Source organism: Eptatretus burgeri, chromosome 8, assembly GCF_056783735.1.
Source record: "Eptatretus burgeri isolate ZD-2024b chromosome 8, Ebu_testis_v1, whole genome shotgun sequence".
Classification (NCBI taxonomy): domain Eukaryota; kingdom Metazoa; phylum Chordata; class Myxini; order Myxiniformes; family Myxinidae; genus Eptatretus; species Eptatretus burgeri.
Genome location: NC_140968.1, coordinates 90,779,419 through 90,791,184, shown reverse-complemented (window position 1 = coordinate 90,791,184; position 11,766 = coordinate 90,779,419). Strand labels below are relative to the sequence as shown.

Here is an 11,766-nt window from a genome sequence, read left to right as displayed (position 1 = left end):
TAATTTGATGACATGGGCACTTAGGTATATTGAAATTTGGCTATTAACCCGACCCCACGCCCTCGGAGAATTGGCAATCACGGTCCTTAAGTGACACATGACCTTCGGAGTTGTCTGAAGGTTACAACCTGCAATTCCAGGTATTCGGTGGGAGATGGCTCTACTGCTCCACCTGGCAGCCGTTCTTCACCACCGACCCCCGGCCCACAACAATGTGACGGCTCCTTACCCCCTAACTGATATCCATCATGCGGGGAGCATGGGCTTTGGACTCTTATTGGACCGTCTCAGTGGTGGGATATTTGGGTCGGTGAGGTCTGCTGTGCTCATGGCGAAGACCTCTCACGGCTGAGGGGGGCGGGGGGGGGTGAGGAGGTGGAGGAGCAAGGTATGAACGGTGCCCGTCCGGCACTGAAACCTGCTCTTGGCATGGTCGCTCTCTTGGCTCTCATTTGTTGCACATTGGGGATGTGCTCATCCTGCCCACTCCTTCTCAGGTCCATTCTGCCTGGGGTAGCTCCTCCCAGAAACCAGCAACCTGGGGCTTCTTCACCCCATGCTATTTCTTCCTCACTCACCAAAATCAGTGAAAATCAGAGCAGTCTGTGTGGGCCTCCACTTGGGGTTAGTTGATTTGCTTGTTGAAGTTTTGCATACATTACTTGTGTCTATTTTCTGTCTGGAATTTTGTGCCATTGGTTCAACCACACATGGCTGCTCCTGCCATCTGTCCTACACCAACAATTTGTTTAATTTAGAACTCCTGGAATGAAATAAATTAATTTTGGTAATCCCTTTGGCTATTTGCATGTTAGACACATGGAGACAAGAGGGGTGTCCATAGCCTTCTAAATTTAGCCTTAAGCCAATTATCTGGAGGATTAATTCCCAGGGTTGCAGTTCTCATCTTATATTGTTTGTGGAGGCCACACACACACACACACACACAACTATAATGGACAGAATATTGAAAGAAAATGGTGGTGGAGTCATCTGCAGGACCGATCATAATTTTACTTATGATCTGGACTTCGCCAAATGCATGTTTTTGGCAGGTCGATCAATATTCCAATGGATGCCCACCTCGTATTTGACAAGGCATCAACCAAACTTCCATTACAACTAAGCCGGTTTAAAACAAAGCTTCAATCATCACAAGGCAATGATTCCCTTTCTTTAACCGATAGCATCACTGAAAATCTCTGTCCAGTCAATCACGTTGTTTTTTTCTCTACGTTGGCACCACAATAAGCACCAAGGGGGACGGCCTGTACGACTACTGAAACCATAAAGCCATTGCTAATTCTGCAATGAACTCACTTGCACTTATTTTGAAAGCATTAATAAATGGAAAATAAAGTGTGACAATACAACTACCTTGTGTTACCTGCATGGGCCCAGATAGACATGATTAAGTAAGTAGATCAACGGTTTGGCCTGGACACAAAATATGTGATGCTGTGGGGGAGGTGCTTCCCAGAGCATCATGGAAGGAGAGGGGGGTGGGTGCAAGAGGAGGATGTCAGAGCTACAGTCATGTGACACCATATTCATCTTAACAGTCACAAAAATAACTTGCAGAATAGAAGCCGATCAAAAATTTTAAAAGAAGGCATTGTTCTCATTCACATAGTAACATTTTTTTTATGGTAGAGGTCAGGGAAAGCGTCATCAAGCATCACAGAGGAGAGGAGTGTCAAAAATGTCATGTATTATGTGTACAGCTCCTTTGTATATCATGTGTCTAGCCTTGTCTTAAAAAAAATAAAAGCCACAAGATTCTGTTACAAATGACAAAGTGCATTAGCTTACCAAATAGCCCCTTCTGTCTAAGGTATGGTCACACCACTCTGATATGGTCACTTAATGAACCTGCCATTATGCTGAACACCAAGCCTCCAGGCATTTGGAAGAGACCTTGAGGATGACTGTGGAGCCACTGACAGGATAAGACAAACAAACAAACGTGGATTTTGGAGTTTCTCTGGAAGAAGTCAATTGCGCAAGCTCAGAATCCAAAATGACGATGCAGGTTTGTACTGGTAATGTCCCTTCAGATATGGTCCCCATAGATGTAGTACTATTTCTAATGTTACAAATTTAACTTGCCTGGGGCTACAGGCCCAATGTGCAGGCCACATAAGCAGGTGAGATAAACTCCATGGGACCCAGGAGGTGTCATCACGTCTACAATTGATTGCTATACAATAAAGTCGAACGTCATTTGATAGAGCTCAAACCTCCGCCAGGCTGAACAGTTTACATTTTGTATCCCATAGATAGGCCAGATCTGCATGCGGACCCCAAACAAAATCTAATCAGCTCATTCTTGTCACCTACCCAACTAATTCACCAACTTTTGTCATAATCCATCCAAAACTTTGAAATATCGTGCTATACATATATCGTTTTTGGTCCCATCTCTCAATGGTGAAAAATTACGATTAAAACTAGAAGGGCACTCGGTAGAGCGCATACCTCCGCCATGCATTGCCTGATCCGCGAGAACCTATAGAGCCCAATATTTTTTGGAAATATCATGCTATATATCGTTTTTGGCCGAATCTCTCAATGGTGAAGGATCACATTAAACATTATAAATTTCTAGGAGCCGGATCCGGATTCCGATCTTCACTAAAATTTAATCAATTCGTCATCGTCATACACACACAACCTGACTACCAAGTTTAATCTGAATCCGTCCACAACTTTTTGAGATATCCTGCACACAAACAAACAGACAGGGGGTGAAAACATAACCTCCTTCCACCTTAGGTGGCAGAGGTAATTAAAACATTCTCAGATCTGGATCTTCACCAAAGTCTATTCAATGTTTGTCACACAACAAACCTGTCCAAGTTTCGGGCAAATCCGTCCATAACTTTGAGGTATCCTGCTCACAGACAAACAAATGAAATTGCTCGTTGAGCAAGGAATTGCCGGAATAAGTGTCATATCTCCATGATCTCTGAAAAAAACCTGGAAATCAAATTGGTTCTTACAAGTCGATAGTTTAATGTTTAATGAGTTAAAGCACTTAGTTTGATCATGATCATAACTTGGAAGTCAATCGGACTTGAAATAGCGTTTTATCGCAATTTGAAAGTTTTGACTTGACATTCGACCCCCGGCCGCTAAGAAGGATGTTGGTGTGACACCCCAATGAGACATATGGTTGGATGCAATATTGGAAGATGCACATTTTGGATTTGGTTTGAAGTCGATACGACCATTTTCGCAGACGTTATTGCGAAAATAAGAATTTCGGTTTTTCGGTAACCTTGGCCGAGACCTTTGACCGAGATTCACCAAAAACGACAAGTGTCTAAGTTGGACCATGGCCAACGAATGTACCCAGTTTGGTCATGATCGCTGAAATGGTGTGGCTGCTACAGGGTAAACAAACACACAAACAGACAGACACAGAATGACACACACAACTGACCAACATAATTGCCGAAATCCAAAGGATTCTGGCAACAAACAGAAAGAGGTAAAAACACAATCTCTGTCCACCTTCAGTGGCGGAAGTAATAATGCATTACCGAAGTGAAATAAACAGTTTATTGACAATCTGAATTTTAAAAAAAAAAAAGCCTTCTGGGAATATATATATATATATATATATATATATATATATATATATATATATATATATATATATATATATATATATATATATATATATATATATATATATATATATATATGTTCAATACATATATATCAAAATAATCAATGCTAATTGTTTAAATAAGAGCTTTGAGAGCTAAACATCTTTGACAAAAAAAATAAAATTATATGAATATGTATATATAACAAACGTCACAAACATCCGTAGTTCATGATTTGTGTCCGTGTTGAGCCCGCTGTCTGCTCAACTCCCTGCGAACATTCGCTCTACTCTCTGAACTCTTTCCATCAACCACCCTGTGTGAGAAATAATAAAGCAATGGTAAGCTCATTTCGCTGGGAGAGCAGGCCTTTGCAGTTGAAAGTTTCATTTAAGCCCCTGTATTGTGCCAATTGCAGCACAAAGTCAATCTGAAGATGAAAACATTTTTCTCCATTCATCGGGTCTCATTCAAATCATATTCAAACAAAACTGGCCTTACTTTGTTTGCCGCTTTCCTGATGCCTTCTGCTGGCTCTTGCTCGAATTCTGTAGTTTGTCCTGTCGTGATAAAAGTTTCAAAAGCCACTCAAAAGGCTTTGCTTTTAAAACACCAAACTCACATTTCTGCTTGGTACAGCTTACCATCTGCCTGTGCTTCCTTTCAAATTGTAAGTCACGATCCCGCTGTAGAATGCGCATGCGGATGGCAGGATTGGCCGAATGGAAGATATTATGCACTTCTGATAATGCGGCATGCAGCTGCACAAGAGAGCAAAATGGAAAAACGTTTGCTGTGATTTGCATGCTGTTATTAATTATTAATATTATTATTATTACTGTTACTATTATGCACAATGCTCTACTATATACAGAATGTTGCTTCAGCCAAGGCAATTTCTTGGCTAGGGTGACAATCCTGGACGGATCACCACTCTGACACAGGACTGATGATTGCTTAGGAATTATTTGAGCTTTGTTTCTTATGCACCATTCTAAAGGCATCTGACGTTTACAGGCTTCTGCTTATTATACATACTAGTGCGTGCAAATGTTTTTTTTTTTTTTTAAAAACCTTCAAACCGCGTACCAGAAACAACCACACAGGCCGTTCCTTCGCTCTCGCGTGCCCGTACGTGTGTGGCCGTACTAGCAAAACACACAAAAAAAAACTTCAAACAACCACACAGGCCGTTCCTTCGCTCTCGTAAACGACGACTGGATTGGTGCATTGTGTTGATCTATAAATGCGCATAAGAAATCGAGAAATTATTAGAATACAGCAAGTCATTACTATCCGGAAGTCCGTACATTGTAACCCGTAATGGGGAACGCGCTCTAACTTGGCCATAACTTGGGAACCACTTGTCCGATTAATTTAAAACCTTGAAAAGGCAAACAAACAGAGATTGCTGGAATTATAGAAAGATAAAAACTGTGGGTGCAAAATGCCAAGCAACGTGTCCTGACATTGGTAACTGAGGATCTCTTCCCCAACGGCCACACCTACGTAGCAACGTATCCTGTCATTGGTTTAGTAAATAAATGACCATAACTTGGTGGCCGTATGTTAAAAAAAAAAAACTTTCAAACCGTGTGCCAGAAACAACACACAGGCCATTCCTTTGCTCTCGCGTGCCCGTACGTGTGGCCATACGCGCAAAAAAAAAAAAAAAAAAAAAAAAAAAAAACTTTCAAACAACCACACAGGCCGTTCCTTCACTCTCGTAAACGACGACTGGATTGGGGCATTGTGTTTATCTATAAATGCGCATAAGAAATCGAGAAATTATTAGAATACAGTTAGTCATCACTATCCGGAAGTCCATACGTTGTAACCCGTAATGGGGAACACGCTCTAACTTGGCCATAACTTGGGAACCACTTGTCCGATTAATTTCAAACCTTGAAAATGCAAACAAACAGATTGCTGGAATTATAGATAGAAGATAGATACTGTGGGTGCAAAACGCCAAGCAACACGTCCTGTCCTTGGTAACTGAGGATCTCTTCCCCAACGGCCACGCCTACGCAGCAACGTGTCCTGTCATTGGTTTTGTAAATAAATGGCCATAACTTGGGAACCCCTTGTTCGATTAATATCAAACCTTGAAAAGGCACAAACTCAGGTCCCCAGCAATATACAGGGCAAATTTCAATTAGATTGGACCAGTGCTTGTCGAGAAACAGCGGTCACACACACACACACACACACACACACACACACACACACACACACACACACACACACACACACACACACACACACACACACACACACACACACACACACACACACACCTAGAATTATAGATAGACTAGCGCATGCTCATACGTGCCTGGCTGTACGTGCAAAAAAAAAAAAAACCAAAAAAAAAAAAACTTTCAAACCACGTGCCAGAAACAACAACCACACAGGCCGTTCCTTCACTCTCGCATGCCCGTACGTGTGTGCAAAAAAAATGTTTTTTTTTTTTTCAAACAACTACAGTACTACAGTCCATTCCTTTGCTCTCGTAAACGACGACTGGATTGGGGCATTGTGTTTATCTATAAATGTGCATAAGAAATCGAGAAATTATTAGAACTAGCCGCAACCCCGTCAGACAGATTCCGTTCCATGAACGAAGTGTTTATTCTACTTCAGAGTTGAAGGTTGACTATTGTAACTATGTGCGATGCACTCTTACAGGTATGAAGTTTCTTTCAGTCCAGGTCACAGTACCGAGAAAAACGTGACGCGACCGCGAGGAAGTGCACAAAATTGGTCCTTCAGTATTAATATATAGATACAGTAAGTCATCACTATCCGGAAGTCCGTACGTTAGAGCACGTTCCCCAATACGGGTTACGCGCTATAACTTGGGAACCACTTTTCCGATTAATTTCAAACCTTTTGAAAGGCAAACAAACAGATTGCTGGAATTATAGATAGATAGAAGATAGATACTGTGGGTGCAAAACGCCAAGCAATGTGTCCTGTCATTGGTAACTAAGGCACCCTTTCCCCATCGGCCATGCCTACGCAGCAACGTGTCCTGTCATTGGTTTGGTAAATAAATGGCCATAACTTGGGAACCGCCTGTCCGATTAATATCAAACCTTGAAAAGGCACATCCTCAGGGCCCCAGCAATATACCTGGCAAGTTTCATTTAGATCGGACCAGTGGTTGTCAAGAAACAGCGGACACACACACACGGAATTATAGATAGATCATGTTGAAATGAAATGGTGTTGAAATTAGTTTATAAAAAACAATTGTATAGGAGAATACATGGGGTTGGGAGGTTGGGGGGGGGGAGTAAAAAAGGAATGGAGATTCAGAAGAAAGAAAGGAAAATTGATTATTTTTTTTTTTTTTTGCATCAGTCATATGTCAATGGTCATTGAGCAGAATCTCTATATCATGGAGGGAAAGTATGTTGTACATATGTACAAGTGCCTTCAGAAAGTATTCAGATCCCTTGAGTTTTGTCACATTTTGTTTTATTAAAGCCTGAATTAAACTTTTTTTTTTTTCGCCCTGACCTGCACATAATATGCAATAATGTCAAATTGGAAATTTTTTTTTCAAAATTTCTACAAAATAATTCAAAATGAAAGGCTGATATGTCATGTCAATAAGTATTCAACCTCTTTCCTATGATACTTTCAATTGAGCTCAGGTGCATCCAATTTCCTTTGATCATCTTTGAGATGTCTCCACAACTTGATTGGAGTCCACAAGTCGCCAATTAAATCGATTGGACATCATTTTAAAAGACACCTTTTTATGCAAGGTCCCACAGTTGACAGTGCAAACTCCACCATGAAGTCCAAGGCACTGTCTGTAGAACTCCAAGATATAATTGTGAGGAGGCATAGATCTGGAAAACGGTATAAAACAATTTCTAGAGTGTTGAAAGTTCCCAAGAATACAGTGAGCTCCATCATTAGAAAATGGAAAGAATATCCAACAACCCAGACTCTTCCGAGAGCTGACCGTCTGCCCAAACTGAGCAACCTGGCAACAATGACCTTGATCAGGGAGGTGACCAAGAACCCAATGATCACTCTGACAGAACTAGAGTTCCTTGGCTGAGATTGGAGAATCTGCCAGAAGGACAAATATCTCTGCAGCACTTCACAAATCTAGGCTTTATGGGAGAGTGGCCAGACGGAAGCCAATCCTGAGAAAAAGGCAAATGACAGAACGCTTGGAGTTTGCAAAAAGGCACGTGAAAGACTGAAACATTGTGTGGTCTGATGAGATGAAATTTGAACTCTTTGGCCTGAATGCAAAGTGCAAATCTGGCAGAAACTGAGCACAACTCATCACCCATCTCACACCATCCCAACCATGAAGCATGGTGGTGGCAGCATTATACTATTGGGATGATTTTCAGCAGCAGGGACTGCAAGACTTGTAAGGATAGAGGGAACAACGAATGGAGCCAAATACAGGTTAATCCTTGAGGAGAACCTGCTTCAGAGTGTAAAAGACCTTTTGAATTACTAATGGGGACTGTGGTGAAGATTTACGTTCCATCAGGACAATGACCCCAATCATACAGCCAAAGCAACACTGGAATGGCTTCAGAACAAGAACGTCAAAGTCCTTGAGTGGCCCAGCCAAAGCCCAGACTTGAATCCCATTGAGAATCTGTGGAAAGACTTGAAGATTGCTGTTCACTGACACTCCCCATCCAACTTAACAGAGCTTGAGCAAATCTGCAAGGAAGAATGAGAGAAAATCCCCAAATCCAGATGTGCAAAGCTGGTACAGACATAGCCAAGAAGACTCGAAGCTGTAAAAACTCAAATCTCAGGGGGCTGAATACTTATTGACACAAGACATTTGAGCTATTCATTTTTAATTAGTTTGTAAGAATTTCTAAAACCACGTTTTCACTTTGTCATTATGGGATAGTACATGTCAAATGGTGATTGAGTGTGTACTCTGTGGTGTACTCAGCTAGTTTAAACAATGCGAGCTATTGACTTAATAAACAAATAAGCAAACAAGGCCTATTGGAAACATAATAAATTCACTTCCCTATCCAAGGCCAAGATAGTTTTAAAATCCACCAGAATGAATACAGCACAAGTAAACTGTGCTGCTGTGAGAATACAACGGTGAGTACTCACGCACACTACTTGCTACGACTTAAGGATGACAATCATGGAAACACAAGGAATTTCACGAGGTTTCAACAAAACTTTCTGGTTGTATTACAATCAAAAATTTGGCCCAAGGATTTAGGAAAGCTGGAGGTTGCTGTGACCAATGAATAATTTTTGTTTAATCACCTCATGGTTAATTAACAAGTTCCCAAAAGGCAATATCAAATCACAGGTAGCAATCAATACACTTAACTTCCGAAAACTCGGCATGGTAAAGTTGGCCTTTTTAATTTTTCTGGTGATTGTGGGTGGTTGTGCACTTCCAAAGTATTGGGATTTTCAACCAAAAAAGCTCATGTTTGACCTTTGAAAAATTGAAAGGAAATAAATCTTTGTAAGAATCACTTCAGTCCTGGTGAGTTGAAGTGCCAAACATCACAATAACTGTAATAAGTTAGAAAAAAAAAAACATTTAAAAAAATGAAAAAACATGAAGGGATGGAATCCCCCCCCCTCCAAAAACAAACAAACAAAGTCATACACTGGTACTTACGAAATCATCAACTTGACCTCTGACCTTGTCTAATAAAAGCTGTCTCTTGAGAAGATAGCGACACAAACCAGAAGTTTCTACGATGATTCTGTACAAAACCATCAAAAATCGAATGTTTGACCTCACTGTGACCTTGACCTTTGACCGATTTTGACCAAAATCTAATCAGCACTAGCAATCACCCTCCTGAATCACGTGGGGTAATTTGACATTGGGAGCTTCTTCTGTTAGAGTTATCATGCCTACAAAGAAACACACAAACACACACACAAACACACACACAAACACACAAACAGATGACGGAAGTCATCAATATACTTACGAAATCTTTAGATTTCGTAAGTAACAAGGTAAGAAGGAATGACACCACAATACAACACCACAATCCTTTTATGGATTGCAATCACAACACCTTTTGACATAGGTGGCAATCGTAACAATTGAATAAAGATGTCTATGTTAGAGGTTGTTGCAGATTTGTACGTAGTGTGGGTTGGTGTGATTGTGTGCATTTTATTTGTTGTGGGATTGAGACGGAAAAATGTCTGAAGATGTCGTGATGGCAATCCGTAAAAGGACTGTGGTGTTCGAGTTGCGGTGTCATTACTACCTTGCTTGGTTGTTTTTTGGGGACCAGCAGAGGACCCGCCCGATGGGCGATCTTGTTCCAAGCATGCAACGTGTTCTTCTGACGCTTACCTTTATTTGGGCGGTGTATAAGCAACTGACAGCACTGCATAGGCAAGAAGAAATAACCCGGGTTACGTGCACGAAGCAAAAACATATGTTCTGCTTATAATTCATAACATCTCACCGCATTGGAAAACGTGGGGACAAGAATACTGCACTGTAAATGGTGGAGACTGGCAATACCCTCCCCCACCTCGAGGCAGCATGACACGATACACATTTACTTTGAGAATTTGCATCCCCTCCCCCCCCACTCCTCTATCCCCCAAGACCACCGGCAAAGATAAAAACACCCCCAATGCATAAATTGGGGTCATGTTGATCCTCTGTAGCAAGTCTGGACGTAATGCAGAGCTGTAGGAGGAGTAGCGTGACAAACAAACCCACAAACAAAGAAACACTCGTCCATGAATTGCAGTGAGGATTCATCCCTACATGTTTTTTCATACTCTGACTTGTTCCACTATTTTTCCTGATCTGGATGCCAATGCCATCAGATTTTGAGTGGCACTTACATGGGGAACTCCCTGAACTCCACCCTCCTCAACAATATCATCGAATACAAGTCCCTCCCTACTTTCCTCAATAACCCATCCAATATTCTGTCCCTTCTGTTTCCACTCAATATTATGTCCCTTGTGCCGCCACACTGTGCCGGATGACTAGTCATGCGTATTCATTGTTGTTGCTTCCCTGTGGCTCCGCCTTCCGAGAGCCAAGATATGCCGCCGCCACACTGTGCCGGTTGACTAGTCATGTGTATTCATTGTTGTTGCTTCCCTGTGGCTCCGCCAACCGAGAGCCAAGATATGCCGCCGCCACACTGTGCCGGTTAACTAGTCATGCATATTGATTGTTGTTGCTTCGCCTACCGTGAGCCAGGAGACGCTGTGTTAAAAATGTCGCCTTGCCATGTGGTTTTTTGCCCGCTGCGATGAAAAATGCTTTTTGTGCCAGACTGTGGCCAACAACAGTGTGAGTGATGAGTTTTGTTTATTGTTCAACACCAGAATTTTGTACTGTGACTTTATGTCGGCATAAAACAGTTTGATGCTCTAGTTTTACCGACGAACTTTGACAATTGTGTTACAACAACCTATAGGAAAGAACTTGCAACTTTGATGTGTAGACAAATGTAAAGCTCTGCGGTCTATTCTAGTGACTCTAATTTGTCATTACACCGTTACTCTGATCAGTGATTTTAATATACATCTTGTACATGTATAACGATCACCGTAATATCTGTGTCAACTTACTATAACATTTTATTTTTGTTTTTGTTACAGCGATTACCACAATTCATATCATTCGTCAAGAATAAAGAACTCTAAGCCTCAGCATGGTTGTTAGACGTTACGTTCATTGGCGGATGGGGGTTAGCTGTATGCTATCCGGTCCAGACCGGAGAGGCAGAACATCCCTTCTGTTTCCACTCAATATTCTGCTACCATGTTGTCCTTCACTTTTTCAATCATCTACTTATTTTGTATGCCAACATGGGAGAATTTTTCTTTACCCTCTCTCTCCTTTCTCTGTGCCTCCCCTTCTAATTTATGACTATACACCTACATTCTCCCAAACTCTGCTCACTTCCTTTCCTTCTCATTCCGTCCTACATTATCTTCTTTTCCTCAATTTACTCTTGACCTACAGTCATGGCCAAAAATATTGGCACCTTTGCACTTTTTTCAAACAACTCACAATTTTCTCTAAAAATAAGTTGAAATTGACAAAAGTATTTGGTCTCCACAATTCTATTTCATTAATATTACAGAACCATTGTTTTTGATTCAGAACTTAATATAT

At 41.3% G+C, this 11,766-nt stretch overlaps 1 protein-coding gene across 6 annotated transcripts in view; it reads right to left on the bottom strand.

Annotated features, from left to right (window-relative positions):
• Positions 1 to 3,705: 3,705 nt before the first annotated feature.
• The window catches only part of CCP110 (centriolar coiled-coil protein 110), a 48,074-nt gene continuing 40,013 nt past the window's right edge, over positions 3,706 to 11,766 (bottom strand). For 3 of the 6 annotated variants that reach the window (XM_085892967.1, XM_085892965.1, XM_085892968.1), the window contains exons 9-13: positions 9,881 to 10,003; positions 4,704 to 4,762; positions 4,259 to 4,375; positions 4,116 to 4,174; positions 3,871 to 3,930 (exon numbers count right to left, since the gene is read on the bottom strand). In XM_085892967.1, the coding sequence (XP_085749093.1) occupies positions 3,878 to 3,930; positions 4,116 to 4,174; positions 4,259 to 4,375; positions 4,704 to 4,762; positions 9,881 to 10,003 (411 nt within the window). In that variant the 3' untranslated portion in view covers positions 3,871 to 3,877. Of the gene's footprint in view, positions 3,931 to 4,115; positions 4,175 to 4,258; positions 4,376 to 4,703; positions 4,763 to 9,880; positions 10,004 to 11,766 lie in introns of all 6 variants that reach the window. The other 3 variants (XM_085892970.1, XM_085892969.1, XM_085892971.1) reach the window with 3 other exon arrangements.